At 35.9% G+C, this 19146-nt stretch overlaps 1 protein-coding gene across 1 annotated transcript in view; it reads right to left on the bottom strand.

Annotated features, from left to right (window-relative positions):
• The window catches only part of LOC145667866 (uncharacterized), a 62778-nt gene that overhangs the window by 30058 nt on the left and 13574 nt on the right, over positions 1-19146 (bottom strand). The window contains exons 3-6 of the mRNA XM_081735298.1: positions 16736-17127; positions 14633-14857; positions 12132-12383; positions 8334-8482 (exon numbers count right to left, since the gene is read on the bottom strand). Of these exons, the coding sequence (XP_081591424.1) occupies positions 8334-8482; positions 12132-12383; positions 14633-14857; positions 16736-17127 (1018 nt within the window). The remainder of the gene's footprint in view (positions 1-8333; positions 8483-12131; positions 12384-14632; positions 14858-16735; positions 17128-19146) is intronic.

Below are 19146 nucleotides of genomic sequence, written 5' to 3'. Positions count from 1 at the left end.
CAGAGGATAGGAAAATTTACTATCTTGATGAGACATGGGTAAATGCATGTCAAGGGTAATGGTAGACGAAACTGTGAATTCCAGTAAACAAGCCTTTCTTTCTGGACTCTCCAATGGACTTAAGAACTCTACCGGTAAAGGTAAAATGTTACCTTGGTTTCAGAACATATTTCCACTTCTAAAACCGAACTGCGTGATAGTCATGGATAACGCATCTTATCACAGTGTAAAGGTAGATCGGCTTCCCACCATGTCTTGGACAAAAAATAAAATAAAAGAATGGATTCAAAATAAAAGCATTTCTTATGACGACTCGTTCGTTAAAACTGAGTTAATTAGTGTTATACCTCCTGCAGTCAAAAGTGAATGCCGCAAGTATAAAATGAACAAAATGGTGGCCTCTTCAGGAAGGGTGGGGACGCGGTGACTCAGTGGTACAGCGTTCACCTCTGGTGCTTGGGGTCCCGGGTTCGATCACAGACCCCGCCAAGTGAACTTTTTGGTGGACAAACCGTGTGCGTGGGCTTTCTCGGGGTTCTTCCGTTTCCTCCCACTTTCTTCATTCCGCCATTTCATTCATTACTGATCATCACCGTCTCCTTTAGCCTAACCGGCAGAACCGTGGGACGTAAAACTCCACGGTATTTTGTGTAATAGTACCAGACTACTAATTCCACTTGACTAATGTTCATATAATGATTTAACATTTATGTACCAGAATTAGACTTTCTCTGTATAAAATGAATTCATACTGTGCATTCTCATAAAATCAGATTTCATTTCATTTTTTCTTCAGGAAGGGAAGTTCTCAGAATACCCCCCTACTATTGTACACTTAATCCAATTGAACTGATTTGGAGTCAAGTAAAGGAACATGTGGCACGAAACCATAAACGTTTTACATTTAGTGAAGTGAATACCCTTTCGGAGGAAGGGTTAAAAATGGTAACAGGTGAAAAGTGGAAAGATTGTGTTCAACATGTAGTGGAGATGGAAGAAACGAAATACTGGGAACTTGACAGGATATCTGACGAAGTTACAGAAAAAAATCGTTATTAACCTTGGAGACAACAGTGACGACTCTGGCGAGAGTGACTAAAGTATGAATACAGAACCTCTGGAGAGCAGCAACTGATACTAATACCTTTTACTCAGTATTATTTGTCCTTTTGTGTGTATTTATATATGTTGATTTTATAGAGGATTTGAAGTCACCCATTAATTGAATTGGCCTCCAGAGAAGAGTTCCGTGAGAACTCCAAACTTTTGTTGGGACCGTGGTGCTCCGTGGTAGAGCGTTCACCTCTTATGCATGAGGCCCTGGTTCGATCCCAGCTCGTGCTAAGTGGGCTTTGTGGCGGACAAGCACTTTTTTGCAGATTTTCTCGGAGTTCTTCATTCATTGCACTGTTTCATCCATTCTCGTCATCACAGTCTCCTTTAGCCTATCCGGCATAACTGCGATACGTGAAACTCAAAGATTTAATTTCGTTTCCAAACTCTCGTTCTCCCTCAACGGTCGTCAGCACTGTTGACAACTCCATTTTTATCAAAATAATCAAGTAACAATTCAAAAGTCATTTTCCTTTATTATCAATTGACTAAACTCAAGGCCGACGAAAGGGCCGGGGGAGGATTGCAACCGCACAAGGCGCCAAATTTTAGGGGATTTTCGGGGCGTCAAATTCACTATGATGATTAAGCTCCAATAATTATAATTTGGTTACAAACGGCAGACTCAAACATGGGCCTGTTCAAATTACGTGGTATCTGTAGTTACTACTTCGTGTCAGGCTTCAATCAATCTGGGATTATTTTTCTAAGTCCACCATAACAAATTTTCCTTTCTTAATAAACTCAGAAGACTTTAATCTTGATGAATCTTGTATGTGTGATGCTTTACCGTAAATTTATCGCCTTGTGTTAATAAACAACAAACAAACAAAAAAGATACTTTGATACCATCAGACCAGGTGCACGCACGAAGAGAAAAGCGTAGGAAAATGATTTCATTGAAAAATAATCAATAGAAACCAGGACCTTCTCCTGAGTTGAGGCGCCCGGAGCGAGAGGCATGGATTCACTATTATCAGTGTGTATACATATGGTTATTTTCCTTCTGGTTCTTTTTAATGTAAGAACACCTGTATATCAGACAGAAGAACATATGTTTATAAGAGAGGAAACAAGAAGTATTTCATTATTATTATTATTATTATTATTATTATTATTATTATTATTATTATTATTATTATTATTATTATTATTATTTCAAGTTTTATTGTTATCATCTTAACGCTCTGATAATTTACCCATACATATTGTACTTGGTTTCCGATTTTATATTATGAAATTATTGTATCAAAGCAGTAAATACCCATTCAATTACCAACCCTGACATCCATTGCCATTCCAACATTATGTCACAATCCCGAATGCCAAAAGAGAAGGAAAATAAACAATACAACTGTTCAATAAAATTTCCATTATAATGACACATGTGCTACTTACTCACTAATGCAGGTAAATGTAATTAGGTGTTTTAAAATACGTAGTGTTATTATGAAAGTTGTAATTTATTATTTAGGCCCAGACATATTTAGATACACTCTATACTTCCGTATGCGGGGGCTGATGGTGGAAAACGGAACACCAATATTCACTTGTACTTGAGCGTGGTGGGGGGAAAAACTTCTTCTTTTTCCTATCAGCTTATGTGAAATAGAGGATGAACTCCCCAAAAACCATGAATTAACACTAATATCAGTCAATTTTCAATTATTTATTTACATGTCACTATCTCCCCCTTAGTGTAGTAATGGGAGCTGAATTTGGATTTAAATGGCATCTGAAGTATCACTGTTCGTCTCAGCGATCTTGAAAACTATGGATTGGATACTAATATTGGCCATTTTCGATTATTTATATATATCCTCTCCCCCAAATTGCAGCGCTGAGTTTGGATTTAAGCGGCATCGGAAATATCACTGTTCATCTTAATGATCTCGAAAGTATGAATTCGTCACTAATATCTATCATTTTTTATATGTTTTCCCCTCCCCTGAGTTGAACCATCAAATTGAAATGTTAAAAACCAACTCAGGCCTCAACCTCACAAGTCACCTACGTTGAAAATTTGATAGATAGATCGGTAGGGTGGTTCAAGAGTTATTAATTCACAAACATAGTCACTTATATTATATATATATATATATATATATATATATATATATATATATATATATATATATATATATATATATATATATATATATATATATATATATACCGAGTGTTAATGAACTATACCGGTAAACTGTAAGAGATGATTCCTCACATCAAAATAAGAGAAAAAGTTCATATGGACCTATGGTAAAAAGTGCATAGTTTCAGAGCTAGGGCTGCCCAAAATCTCGCAAAAGCCAAATTTCAAGAGGCCCTATTTCGAATTCCAGAAACTGTGGATGGTGGTTCTTATCAGCGTAAAGAAAGTCATGCATACACAATCCAAAAGCGCATGTTCCGTCAATTTTCAATAGGTGTACAGGGCATTCGCTACGGGGTGTAATTCTCACATATGATGTCAATAGAATTTTCAGATATACCCTGATTTCAAGGAGGGGTCCAAAGTAGGCAGGAAGAAAATCTTGACAACAATGGACATCCAATACTTCGGAGGGAAGTCGGAAGTTTTAGGAAACGGCAGCTCCATGTTTTTTTTTTTTTTGTGTGTGTGTGTGTGTGTGTTCGAAATAACGTTTGATGCAATGTATTTTCTCACGGTATTTTTCACGTTTTCTTCACTTATAAGCGTGAAAGAAAACATTGCAGCATGCTTTCGCTCGAGTACGAGAGACCGTGCTGCTGACGAACCTTAACACTTCCGATTTCGCGCCAAAGATCCCATGTTCAGTGCTACTAAAGCTTATTATTTACCTACTTTGGACCAACCATAAAGTCAGAGCACATCCCAAAATTCGGTTTATGGCATGTCTGGGAATTTCACCCTGTATGGAATACTCTGTACACCCATTGAACACTAAGGAAATATGCATTTTCGGATTGCCTATGCGTGACTTCCTTTACGCTGATAAGGACCACCATCCACAGTTTCTCGAATTCGAAATAGGACCTCTTGAAATGTGATTTTGGACAGCCCTAGCTCTGAAACTACGCACTTTTCTCCACAGGTCCATATGAACTTTTTATCTTCTTTTGATGTAAGGATTCACCTCTTAAAGTTTGTCGGTATATTTCATTATATATATATATATATATATATATATATATATATATATATATATATATATATATATATATATATATATATATATATATATATATATATATATATATATATATATATATATATATATATATATCCAAGCAAATGCTGAAATGAGACTATTCCTCACACAACTTCACGCTACTAGAGCAATCCACTTTAGACATCTGAATTTCAGTTATATTAGATACTATGACATAAATCCTTCCAGCGTTCCTAAAATATCCCTCATACTCGAAATATATCCGTATGTTCAAAGGAAAAGAAAAGACAGGTCGTATCATATTAAATACTGGTGATAACTTCAGGAGGTGGCCCAGAAGAAAATTCTCCCAGGATCATGTCATATCTCTAACCCTGCTTAAATTAGATTAGCAGTAATTTCTCAGTGCTACATTCATCTCCCGTGTATTTAAAGTTTCCCCGGATGAGGATGGAAATACTTTCCATCAATATACAAGAAAGGAACTGAATTTAATTGAAGAGTAGCATCATGCTGTGCAAACTATAAAGACAATTATTTCAAAAATAGTAACAACATAAAAATGATCTCATAACTAATTCACTCTAAGGTCTATGGAACCCGGAAGTTCAGTGCCTCGTTCACAAATGCTCTCCATTAAATTCTATCCTTAGAGAACTGGAATCAGTTTCTACTTTGTATTACTATTTCTGCGACATCCTTTTAATATTGTCCCCATCTGCACTCAGGTCTTCCTAACGGTAGTTTTATGCGTGCCTGCCATAGTGCACTTACTGTATTGCGTGCTTAGATCACACCTATGTCATACTCATCGCCCGTTTGCATACGTTTGTTCGTTTTATAAATGTCTGGTTTGCGCCAAATTTTGTGTAATAGTACCAGACTACTAATTCCACTTGACTAATGTTCATATAATGATTTAACATTTATGTACCAGAATTAGACTTTCTCTGTATAAAATGAATTCATACTGTGCATTCTCATAAAATCAGATTTATAGATATCTAATAATACATCCCGGGATAATTTTGGTATTAACCTTCGAAATATGTAGGTATATAATTAATTCAATTTTAATCTTTACCATTTAAGTAAGGTTATAATATCAACACAAGAATACAGCATATTGTCAGGTTACTAATAACTTATTTCTTGCAGTTGTATGACATTTTTGTATAAGTAGGTTGGAAACACTACCCCAATTTCTTTAACTCTTGGCTCCTCGAAGGAGCTTTTGATATCACATGTTAGTAAACCAATGGTTGCAGTGACAGTCGGCTCTTCGCAGAATCTGATATCCCTGCGTTTATAGGGAAATTTAAATCTAGTGAAAAAATGTTGTTAAAATTATCAAAATAACAAAAAGAAACACTTTAGCTTGTAAACGTTATTAGTCTGTAAGTTGTCGAAAAAGAAAGGGGAAAGAAATGAATGGTTTGTATTAAACAATTTATTTTATGTTACCTTCCCTCTTTTCTTAAAATAATAAATAATAAATAAAAAATAAAAAAGACAGAATGGTAGCCAAAATTTATTTTAATAAATTAAACCTAAAATTACATCAAGTTGTAATATACGAGAGTAAGAGATGTTTCTAATTACATGTAGTTATATGTAATAATTTAGTTTATTACTGACATTTTATACATATTTGATATATTAAATACACATTTTATTATAGTATCTAAAATTACATAAAAGTAAGTGATCTATATTCGTGTATAAAATTCTATTACTATACTTCTACACTCTCGTTCGCGAGTACAGATACATACCAATACATATGAAGTTGTTAGTAATTTAATATCAACTTACACCCAGAGAAATATAACATATGTAATAAAGCACGCGACCTTACTTAGGTAGAATATAAGAAGTGGTAACTCTTCCACACAGCAGTACGCATATCTCCTTGCTCTCCTTCCCACCTTGGAAACGAAATTTTCAGAAACGCTGGAACACGTCTCTATTCATTTTTGATGAGGATATAATGAGTATTGTTTGCTTAACTTCGGGGATTTCTAAAATATTTTATTGCTATAGTGATCACAACGACTCGTGAAGTCTGGGCTAGAACCGCTTCGTATCAAGTAAGATGTATCGGAAGAATTCGGTGCGATTCGTGAAGTTGCCTTCCGAACGCACACTTGAGAAAAAGTGAAACAGTATAAATGCACCAGCAGAATTGCCAGTCTTAGAAGACATCGTGAACGAGCGACAAAGAAACAGCATTTAAATGACTATAATACGAATACTAACAGCAGTTATTGGAATAAAACAGTAGCAATAATAACAGCAAAAATATAAAACAACGACAACAAAAATAAACAAAACAAAACTTAGCGGCTATCTGACAACACTGTACCCTCAGGAGATGTTCTCCGTATAAGAGACAGGGGGGGGACGCGGTGGCTCAGTGGTAGAGCGTTCGCCTCTGGTGCTAGGGGTCCCGGGTTCGATCCCAGCCCCCGCCAAGTGAACTTTGTGGTGGACAAACACCGTGTGCGTGGGTTTTCTCGGGGTTCTCCCGTTTCCTCCCACTTTCTTCATTCCACCATTTCATTCATTACTCATCATCACCGTCTCCTTTAGCCTAACCGGCATAACCGTGGGACGTAAAACTCAAAGATTTTTCCGTATAAGAGACGACAATGACAAAATTTCATGAATGGGGGGGGGTTGGCGACCGGGGTGTACCCTTGTGATCTGTTGGATGTTGAAACTAATAGATTTAGATCAAGTTCACGACTCCGTGCCATCACTATAGCACATATATGATCCCCTTTTGCCCCTTAGAAAATGCATTATAATGAAATCGCCATGATAAAAAGCCAGCTCGAGGTAGATGCCAACTACGTCCCGAAATTCTTTTCAAATAGTTCAACGGTGTTAATATGTATAGCTTCCAAACACATAAAGAATGTTATAAAAATACTCCCCTTCAATCTACAAGCGGAATTTTCAAAAACCCAGGTACACTATCTAATAATTATATTCTTTTCTTTAAGTCAAAATCGTTCATACGTGTCCAGGTTCAACTTTGTCCTCAAATCATGCAACCTTAATTTAACTCGTTTCCTGACATCATAGAGTTAGGAATTTTTGCACAATGACGCAAGTCCGGTGGCAATACAATTCTCCATCATTACTTTTATATAAGTCTACATATTTATGTATTTCTATTAAGTTATTAATATGAGTCTCTACTAACTTTATATCCTGTTTCGTTATACAACCAAAAATGCTCTGGAATTGGTATTACAGTATAACACCCAGGATATTTTCGTAAGTTACGTTTGAGATTGTGAAAGTACGATAGATATCAAGAATTGACTGCATGCGAAAACATACAAATAGTAAAAAAGTAAAATAAAATAAAAATAGTTTTCTTTAAAATAATAAATAAAATAACATAAAAATTATTTCCTTTAAAAATAATAAAAATAAAATAAAATAAAAATAATTTGTTTAAAAATAAAGAAACAAAATAAAATAAATATAATTTCTTTAAAAGTAAAAAAGGAATAAAATAAAAGTAATTTCTTTAAGAATAAAAAATAAAATAAAATAAAAATAACTTCTTTAAAAATAAAATAAGATAGAATAAAATCATTTCTTTAAAAACATAATTTCCTTCAAAATTAAAATAAATCGTACTGAAAGATAAAAATGAAGCAAATCGTACTAGAAAGTAAAAAAAAAAAACTTCTGTTTTGAAGAAAATTACTTTCCTAAAAAAATATTTGTGCATGACTAAAAACAAAACCATGAGGAGTGTTCTTATGTACTTATTACTGTCTTTTTAACATCAAATTTCGACCCCTGTTCCTCTCTTAGGATACGCATTAAAATGTAAAAAGACTACGCTCTATCTCGAAATAGGTATACTAACTGTGTTTGAAAATTCATTTCGAACGTTTCAACGATGAGGATTTGTACAAACATACATACAAACATAAACACAGCTTTATATACAGTTGTATATGCATAGTACAGCCGTTACTTTTGTTTTTTCAAGGAAATGACATTTTTGCGTTCGTGAACTTAAGAACTAATCCTTTTAACCTTCAACCACATTCCTCCTTTCATTTTTAAGTTTGTAGAAAAATTTTCATAAACTGGTGGGATTAGTGTCTTCTCACAAGGGGAAAATTCAAACTTCCGTAGAGCATGTACCAAAGCAACTTTAGCGTCCAGAAGAGCATATCTCATACCTATAGGAGAAAAAAACAGTAATAAGTATTTACTATACTTTATAGATAGCTGCGTGGATTACCGAACTCGCGACATTTCCCTCTTTCTTATTTTCGTGGCTTTCCCTAATTGCCAGAATGACGTCGTAGTTTTTCCCCACAAGATCTGATTTGGGCCAGGAGCATGAAATCAATCAGGAATGAATAATATGTATACACTTTCTAATCCAAAGCAATAATTACTGAATTTAAATTTTGTTCTATGAATTAATGTACCCATCTTTAGGTTGGTGAATGGGTACAGTGAAATGTCTTGGTGGGAGACTTGCGTTAGCAACACAACGAAGGTTACGCGTCTAACATCATAAACTTTGTACATACTCAGTAAACAGTGTGGGGTACAGGAGACAGTCAGGAGGTAATGCGTTATTGAACAAGGTCGTAGGGAGAACACATACTGCGAGTGACTTTTCTTTAAGAATTCAAACTTGGAACCAAGCCGCAAAAAGCCATTAATAGTGTATTTTGGCCAGGACTGATGAATCAAAGCATAATTCGGCGTTACATTTCATTCCAGTGACACACTATTGCAAAATGTGCGCCGTGTGCACCAACAGATATCATGTTCGAATGAGCTTCTCAGAGCATCGTGGAAGTGGACCCTTAAAAAAGTGCTCGTGCCATTGTAGACAAATTAGGTACACGTCATACCACTGTCATCCGGGGCTCAATCGGTAAGGCGAAAAAAGCTGGAATCATGGATGCCACTTGTTGGCACTGGTCAACAAGAATCATCGTCTGGGTGTGTGGAGTTCTATGAGTGTAAGGATTAGCCGGGAAAGTTTCCTGCAACAGACTGGCACTGTTGATGAATAATGGATCTGCTAGAGTAATCATAAACTGGCAGCACTTCAGTTCGATTTTGATCAAAATACAAGACGGTTTTCAAAATCCCTAGATGTTGTTGCTGGTATGGTGGGAGTGATCGACCATGTCTTTCTCAGACGAAAGGAAGCAATCAATACAGATCACTATAATGTTTAACTCCACAACATACCCCGCAAACGTCTCTGCGTACGTCCAGCAATGACCAACAGGATTATATTTTCATGTTGACCGAAAATGCTCGCTCATATGTCGCGCAAAGCACGGTGCAAGCTCTGAGTTGCAGTATGAAATCTTTCCTTACTCACCGTATTTCCCCGATATCTCTCCCACCGACTACTTCTTCTAACATCTTGAACACTTCTTGGGTTCGAAGACCTTCCCTGATGACCGGGCGATGCAACTTGTGGCTGAGGACTTGCGCATCGCAGACTTCAGACTTCTTTCGTAACGGATTCCAATCGTTTAGCTGAACGATGGCAAAAGTCTGTGATTACAAATGCCAACCATTTTGACTAACTAGGTATTGCACTTTTCATTTCCTTGGTCTTTCGAAATGACACACTTGAGACAGATATTTCAATCGTAGCAACTTAATAGTTACGATTTGGAGTATGATTACTACAGTAAAATATAATAATTAAAATAGAAGGGTAAGGGAAAAAAGAGAAGGAATGTCACAAAATTGCATTTTCGAGAAAACGGCGTTTTAATATTGAAAGCTGCGTGAAAAGAATAGTGTTAGTCAAATGTTTTTGCTCCTTTTTACATGGATATTTCTACATCTACGCATGCATAGCATATACAGTCAAATAGTACCAAGAGTCACCAACAGATAGGACAAAGTATCCGAAAAAGCACGCACATGGACATTCCTTGTTTTTTCCCCTTACCCTATAGAAACATAAATCACGAGTATATTATTAAAAGATAAATCGATGCATAATTTCCTTTCTTAAACTAATGTAAATATTATGGCACATAAATGTGAATACTTATTGTGTTTGAAAGGTCTATTGCCCCCACCTTTTGGTGTATAGAGTTCCAGGTTCCATTCCCGGTGGAAAAGCATTAAAATTTGAACGCATCACGATTGTTTGGATTCCAGCTTACACTGTAGATTTACGTCTCACATACCCTCAGTGCTGAGAAGGGACGCTAAACTGCAACCAATCAACCTACCAAAAGGTATTGTGATCCACATCCATTGTGGCTTTTGATAAATATCAAATAAACTCTAAATAATTGATTGAGATTTCACATCTTTTCGTAGCATCAAAACTTTAGAAGTAGGGACCTATACTTGCATTGGCCATACATCCACTACTCGGACTTATGTCCAACGAGCACTCCTACACTACTCTGATTTATATCCAACGAGCACTCCTATTAAGAGTCGCAGCCTGGACTATGAGCACTGGATGAACTGAACACATTAGCCTAGTAACCCCATTTAACGCAAATATTTCATAATGATAAATTATGTGCTAAAGTATGATTATATGTTATCTATAGGGTTGCTCTGATTAACATGTCCGATTTCGTCTGGAAACCACCTTCTCTAACGCAACCAATGGAGAGATCGAAGTCACGCGTATGACTAACAAACTCTGCACATGCTTAAGCAAAAAGGTTGAAATGCTCTATCAGTCTGGAAGCACATATGTTATTACACAAGGTCGTGTGAGAGCGTACTATGGAGAAAACACAATTCTGATTGATATTCTTTTACGAGCTCAAAATGGGATTTTTGTATATCTAGTCTAGTGCTGCAAAAAAACATCAAGTGTGCTTTTAGGGCAGGAATAGTGAATGAAACACTATAATCCGTTGGTTTGTGAAATTTCGTGCCAGTGACACAACATTAAAAAATGAGCCCTACAACGACAAACCAACAGCATGTTGCGATAAGGGCTCCTCAGGAACACTGGAAAAATCAGAAAAATATTTGTGCAATTGGAATCGAGTTAGGCATACATCATACCACTATAATTCGGCGGCTCTGCGAATAAGTAACGTGAAAAAATTGAACTCATGAGTGCTCTGTAAGTTGACACTACCCAACACAGATTGCCATCTGGAGCTCAGGTATGAACTTCTCTGAGTGTCGAAATAGCCAGGGAGAACCTGTATCGGATTGCCACTTGTAATGAATAATTTGACTGCCACGACAACCGTAAACAGTCAAAACAATGATTGGGTCGTGATCAAAGTTTAGGATGGTTTCCAAAATCACTCCTCCAGCCGCAGATGGTATTGTTGGTCGTATGATGGGGGTGATTCATCATACCTTTTTTTATGGAATCGTCGAAACCATCACTGCAGATAATTGCAGTGCTGAAGTCCATGAAATGCACTTAAATAAGTAAAATAACCACCAGCGAATCAACTTGAAAAGTTTAAGACACCTGAAATTCGAGAGCTATTGAAGAGTGACAATTAATCAAAAGTAAAACATTTAATTTAGAAATTTCGTGGAGAGGAAAAAAGTATTCCGTACTTGATGTCTAGGCGGAGTGTTTTATTCGATGGAGTTATTTGTATTTTTTGTGTATTATTATTTGTAAAATTTAACCTAAACATGCAAAACAAACGTGTGTCCAATATAAAATCGTATAAAAATATGCAATTCTGCCAAATCAACTTTCCACATTTTAATACTGTTTAGGGCGTAAAGAAAATTACAATCAAATTAATGTATTTATGAATGTAACATATTAATTGCATTTATTCTGTATACTTATACTAAACACATGTACAATCTCCATTTGATCTATAAACTTACCGACACAGTTTCGGGGACCAGCTCCAAAAGGAAGGTACACATATGGTGATCTCGAAGCTTTGGCCTCTGTCGAGAAACGTTCAGGATCAAATTTCCCTGGATTTGGATAATATTTAGGATCGTAATGAAGGCCCATAATAGGGATTGTCACTAATATTCCTTTCTCTACGATAACCTCCGTTCCTGGAATCTTCCATTCTTTCATACATTCTCGATCTCCACGAGGAGCTGAAGGATACTTTCTTAGCGTTTCTAAAGAAAAGAAGAGATAATTATGCTATAAAAACATAAATAGATAAATACATGAGGATGGGAGAGGTTGGTATACCTGCTAACAACTTATACGTTAAATATTTATGTTATAAATTTATTAATTGATTAAGTGCGGAGCATATACAAGAAAGAAGGTATTCCGAGATATACTTTTAAAATCAAAGAGGACCTGTTCTACTTTGCTACTTAAGCTAAGAGTACCCCTTTTCGAGGTCATTAGTAATACGATCTCAACAAGTGTACCCCTCAACTAATCATTTAAACATTTTGGCTACCCATCCAAGGTTACGTTCCATGGCTCAAGAGATTATCCCAAATTGAAGAGCTTTGTTATAACTCCTATAGGGGTTATAACAAAACACCCCTATATTCAACACTGCATTATCAAAAAATTAAAGAACATGACTTCAACAATTTTACCCCGAGCCAAAAGTACGTTAGATCCAGAGGCTATCTTGAGGTTAAGTCAGGAAACTTCATAGGGAACCAGATATGTATGTTAAAAAGAGTTTTGATCATACTCAGACCAGATTCAATGGAGATTAAAGGATCTGAGGACAGAATGAGGTCATGCATCCTTATTCAGGGTCATTATCAACAATTGAATAGTATACTCTGGTCCAATCTTGTACCCTTGTTCAAGGTCGTTGCCAAAAAATGAAGGATACATGTCTTACAAGTTAGCACCAACTACGTATATAACCTTGCTTAAGGACATTTTCGTTGCACGACGGGACGTACTGCTACTATGAATACGCGCATTGAAACCTAGGTCTTCTAGCCGCGAGGCTGAACACATATCCCAATTCCAATATATGTTGTCAGAGAGGAAACATTTTCTGGAGTTCTCTCATTTCCTACCACATTATCATTCCACCAATATTGCATTATCATTTACTTTAATTTATTATCCTTCTTCGTTACCCAATATGGTATAATCGTGGTAGGTTAAACTAAGTACCATGTACAAAGGTAGTCTCAGAGAAGGTGAAACATATTCTTTTGGCTTAGCAACACTGCCTATGGTCTCGGTATTAGTCTCGTCGTGTCGGAACCACATTAGTGAGCAGCTATGTTGATTTACGTAGAACGTATTTTGTTTATCTCTCCATGATTTTTTTTTGGCATAATATTGCTTTTCGCGATGAGAATTCGAGATGAACAGCGACATGTCATGAACATTTTTTGGCATTTAGGGAAATGTGCTGCGGAAACACATGCAATGTTTCAACAGGCATACAGACTGAATAGAGCTACAGTATACCAATGGCACAAGTTGTTCGAAGATGGGCACGAATCAGGTGCTTTGCTTCCGTATCCTGGACGAAGACTGTCCATAATTAACGAGACGCTACTTGATACTGCTTCAGCAATTATTTGTGGTGATAGGCATGTATGTCTGTGCGAGCGCTAAGTGCACATTTGGACATATCGAAGGACACTGTCCACCGAATTTTGCGTGATCATTTGAAAATGAAGGTTTGCTGCACATGGGTACTGCATTTTCTTATAGCAGAACAGGTGCAGTAGCGTGTGGATGTTTGCACCCACTGGAATAGACGTATGGATGATAATTGACTCAAATCATAACTACTGATGAAACATGGATCCATTACCTTGATTCACTTACAAAACAAGAAAGCAGCACATGGAAGTTGCCACAGTCGCCTTGCAAGAAGAAAATATGGCAACAGAAGAGCGCAGATAAGGTGATACTAATTGCACTTTGGGATCGAAGAGGCATGATGTACCAACAATGTCTTTCTTGGACAAGCGGTGAATAGGTTGTTCTACCAAGGAGTCATCGAGACGGAAAAAAAGAAGCCGTATTTGAAAAAGTCCTTCATATTGCACCACGATAGCTCCCGCTCGCATACCACGTGGGCTTTTCAGGATTGCATGATGAAGAGAAAAACAGACATTTTCCCGTATTCAGCACATAATCCGGCCTTGCAAATTGTGATTTTTGGCTATTTTAATTTTAAAGGACCCTTTATATGGTCGTTATTTCATGACGACAGTCTTTGTAAATTTTTATTTAAATTTATCTTCTCTTTGACTAACCAATTAATGATGTAACACGCACATAGTGGTTCTCCATTCTGTTTAGTATTTTGTTAAAAGTTGCCATCTAAAGAGTATTAACAAAATTAAAAAGGAATCATAATTGAAAGAAAACCGAAATAATGGACACCCAATAAGTACTTTTCTTTTACTTTGTATCTTACCTTGGATTACCATATCCAGATAATGCATTTCTTGCATTGCCTCGTAAGTGCATTCTCCATTATACTTCTTACAAACATCTTGGATTTCATCTCGCAGTCGCTGTTGAATCTCCGGATGAAGAGCAAGCTCATAGATCGCAAACGATATTAATATGGACACAGGGTCAAACCCAGCTATTAGGAATACCAAACTCTGCGCAACCAGTATCACATCGTCGGATAAAACTGCAACAAAGTTATTTTCATTTTTTTAAATTTACAAATAGTTTTGTATGCGCTTGAGCGTTTATAGTCAAGAATAAAATGAAGAATTAAATGTACAAAGTTTAATATTCATCACACAATTCTTTTCAAAAACATTTAGATGAAGTCTCAGTAATTATCAGCGTTGCTTCTAAGCCTATTTCTAGTGACTTTAGATACAATGACACCGTTTTCTGGGTGAAGAGGTATAAAGGTTTCTTCATATAAATAAGTTTAAAAAAAAAAAACATGTAAATTTTCTTTTATGTTGCCTTTTTATGACTTTCTTATTCATATATCATCTTCTTTTCTTGTAGTGGATTCTACAATTAAGAAAGTACATTTGTAAAATTCAATACTTGTGAGTTCTATGTTCAGTTCAGGACTGTCTGTCTTGATTGTTTTTCAAATTGGTATTGTATAGCTTGCCTTCAAGTATAAATTATGCAACCCAACACAACACATGTCGTTTTGGACTCCTAACCATCTTGGTTTGTCTTGCCTGTTTATATTGAAGCAACCCGTAAAACACATATGACAAGATGTAATACAATCTCTACTCAGGCAAGATAAAGCAAGTACCATAAACTAAGAAACAAACAAAAATAATTTTTGTTTTGGTATAAAATTTCAGTTTGATCTCGTTCTTCGTTTGGGAAACATTTCATTGTGTTCTTCAGATATTTTATTGAAACTTTTTAGATTCTTTAATGTTATATCGTGTCACTAAATAACGAACGAACAAACAAATCTCTTTTACTTTTAAAACACAAATGTAGGTAATTTGTATGCATGTTTGTTTTGTCGAAAGGATTGAATATTTTAAAATTTGAAGTTACGAAATAGTCTGCAACAATAATGAAGCAATAATGGTCATAACAATGATAAAAATACCTTTTTCAATATGAAAAATTTAATTGCTATAGAATTAATAATTTTGTTTCGATTTACTCGCGGCACACCAGCGCCCCATTCACGGCACACCGGTTGGGAAACGCTGCTCTAATACATATAGCCCTACTACAATTAATTCGTTGGAGTGGAACTAAAAAGCCCATTGCGTTTAAGGATACCACGTTGTTTTTTACTGTACATTCCGTAAAGATGAATGATCTGTGCATTTTAGAGTTTGTGTTCTCCAGACATTTGCCTCCAATTCTCAGGCATACTCTGCAATCCGGCCATACTCTGCAATTGTATGTATATTATACAGAAGGGCGGATAGTTTCAAGACTGCTTCATCGTTTAACATCATATATAGGCCCTACCGTTAATCATCCTATTCCAGTATCAATGAAAGACCTATTTCAACAGGTCTTCATAGATTGGTTAAAAAACTGACGTAGATTTCATATCATTTCATGTAACAACTTCTTTAGGACGTGAAGGAAAATATTCCAAATTTCTTTATTGTGATAGCTTTCTGATTTGATACTTTTGGTTTTCATGCATCTATCTGATACCCTGTCTCTATACCGATAGCTTCAGCCCCAAAAGTTGAACTATCTCTATACTACCCACTGTCCAGAATTTCCCAGACGGTAAAACCTATAGATTAAGATGGAATACAAACCATGGTAATCCATTGTATAATATTGTTAGATAATTAGATTAATTTACTAACATCACGCAAAAACATTGATAGAAATTTTAAGCTTAACTTATAAATAAATAAATAAATTATAACATGCATCTAAATCTAAAATTAATTAATTAAGGCGATTAGAAACCAGAAACCGATTAAAAATCATAAAACATAACAATTAATATTGACGTTCAATTAGGTTATGCTGATAGAATCTCAACAGAAATTTCTTGTAAGATAAAAGTCAAGAATCAACATATTAAGTTGAAACTTACTTGTTTTTGAATCTTCTGTGGCAGAAACTTTCATCTCGGCGTTGTTAGCCTCAAAAGAATCTATATCTTCATTGTCCTTCTCCAACTCTCCCTTCCTTGCTTGGATCATCAACTGAAGAAAGTCGTTTCTCTTCTCACTATTCTCTTCACGATATTTTGTCGTTGATTTGATGACATTCACGAAGAAGTTGATACTTTTAGGATTTATGATATCAATTTTAATCCACTTGACTAAGAACGGGAAAATCATGAAACATACGAAAAAAATAAAAACTTGCAATTTGTCTGGATTTTGCATCAGGTCAGCCATTTTCATAAATTCCGATTCGGGATTTTTTAAACAATTTCCTTGAATTCCAAATGCAGTTGAAGCAACAGCATCCATTGTGAACCTGAATGAAAAAAAAAAAATCTTCATAAGTTAGCAGACAATTTGACTGACTTTTATTGTCTTGTTTCACATGTTACTAACATATATTCTGTTGTGAGTCTGACTACTTGGAATTATTGGGAATATTAATTGGTGTTTGCAAAAATGAATATTTGTGTGATAGAATTAGTGGTACCCATGACAAGATGAGACAGAGTTTTGTGATGTGTTACGAGACACACCACAAGTACACACACACACATTTCTTCCAATAGAAACAGAGAACACTTTTCGAGAAGACAGTCTCAACTATTACCTTGTAAGCAACCTAAAACGAAACCATTGATAGTTTTTGTCTATCCTTTCTAGTATTATTTATACCCTTTTTGAACTTTAAGAGAGTGCTGTCCATTCACTGTTCAAAATGAAAAATGAAATGAATTTTTTTACTTTTACGTCCCACGGTTATGCCGGTTAGGATAAAGGAGACGGTGATAATGAGAAATGAATGAAATGGTGGTATGAAGAAAGTGGGAGGAAACGGGAGAACCCCGAGAAAACCCACGCACGCGGTGTTTGTCCACCACAAAGGTCACTTGGCGGCAGCAGGATTTGAACCCGGGACCCCAAGCAAAGAGGTGAACGCTTTACCACTGAGCCACCGCGGCCCGTGATTACTGTTCATTTGGATTGCTAGTAACATCAAGGTACAATATATATATATATATATATACGAGGGTCATTGCAAAAGTTATGGCAACCTTTTTTCTCGAAAATGGTAACGAATAAGAAAATTCTGAAATATACAAATGAAAGGTTCGTTCATATGTAAACATTACATGTAGGGAGATCGATGAACATACACACTACCGTAAGGATATAACACGAGAAAAAAGACGAAAAAATTTTTGTCGTTTCAAACGTGTTTTACTGTCAATTGCAACAGTACACAATAGTTCAGGGCAGGAACATGTGCCTCTGACATCTTAGAGTCCCTGCCATCTTGTAGATACTTGGGAAGACTCTTGATGTCATGGAATACACATTGTTTGTAATGTATTATTGTATGCAGTTGCAATTGACAGAAACACTTCGGGAACGACAAAATTTTTTCGTCTTTTTTCTCGTGCTATATCTTTATGGTGGTGTGTGTGTTCATCCATCTCCCTACATGTAATGTTTACATATGAACTAACCTTCCATTTTCATATTTCAGAATTCGAGAAAAAAGTAGTTGCCATGACTTTTGCAATGGCCGTCGTATACATACATACATACATACATACACACACACACACACCTATATATATATTTATAAGTGTATACTCAACAAGTTGTTAGAAAACTTGAGGAAGGGTTGTGAAGAGTATGTGATGAAAATAAATATTAGAAAGACAAAAGTCATGGTGATAGGAACGATACGATTGGTGTCAAATATAGAAATAGGAGGAGAGAAAATAGAACAGGTGACTAACTTTCGATACCCAGTGATTATATGAAGTGTGAACGTGAAACAAAACAAGAATAGGAATGGTGAAATAAGTCCTAAGAAGGAAGAAAAGTTTGTTTTATGAGATCTTGAATAAAGAGTTGAGAAAAAGGCTTATAAAATGCTTCATGTGGAGGGTTGTACTGTATGGGTCAGCAACAACTAGAAGTTTTCGAAATGTGGGTGTGTAGAAGAATGGAGAGGATTAATTGGATCGAGCGAAAAACGAAGGGCAGGGAAGAGAGGGATGGGGCGAAGGAGGCTGCAATTGAAGGAATATATCAAAACAGAAAGATCGTACGTGAAGACGAAGAGGTTAAGGGTCGGAAGACCGTGAAGTATGGAGGTTTCTCAGTTGCGGCAAGTGACCAACCTATGATGATGATGATGAATATTTTTATTTTAGCTGCAATATCCGTTCTTCGTACGGAGAGAGTAAGTTTATGCAAAATATTTGAAAGTGATCATATGATTGCAATCAATAAGGAAGGAACAGCAACGATTTCGGCGTTGCTCTTGACAATAGAAGTGAAATAAATAAATATCGAAGAG

This window comes from Thermobia domestica, chromosome 13 (assembly GCF_964235325.1).
Source record: "Thermobia domestica chromosome 13, izTheDome1.hap1.1, whole genome shotgun sequence".
Classification (NCBI taxonomy): Eukaryota; Metazoa; Arthropoda; class Insecta; order Zygentoma; family Lepismatidae; genus Thermobia; species Thermobia domestica.
Note: the sequence above shows the minus strand (reverse complement) of the source record. Positions and strands in the feature narration are given on the sequence as shown.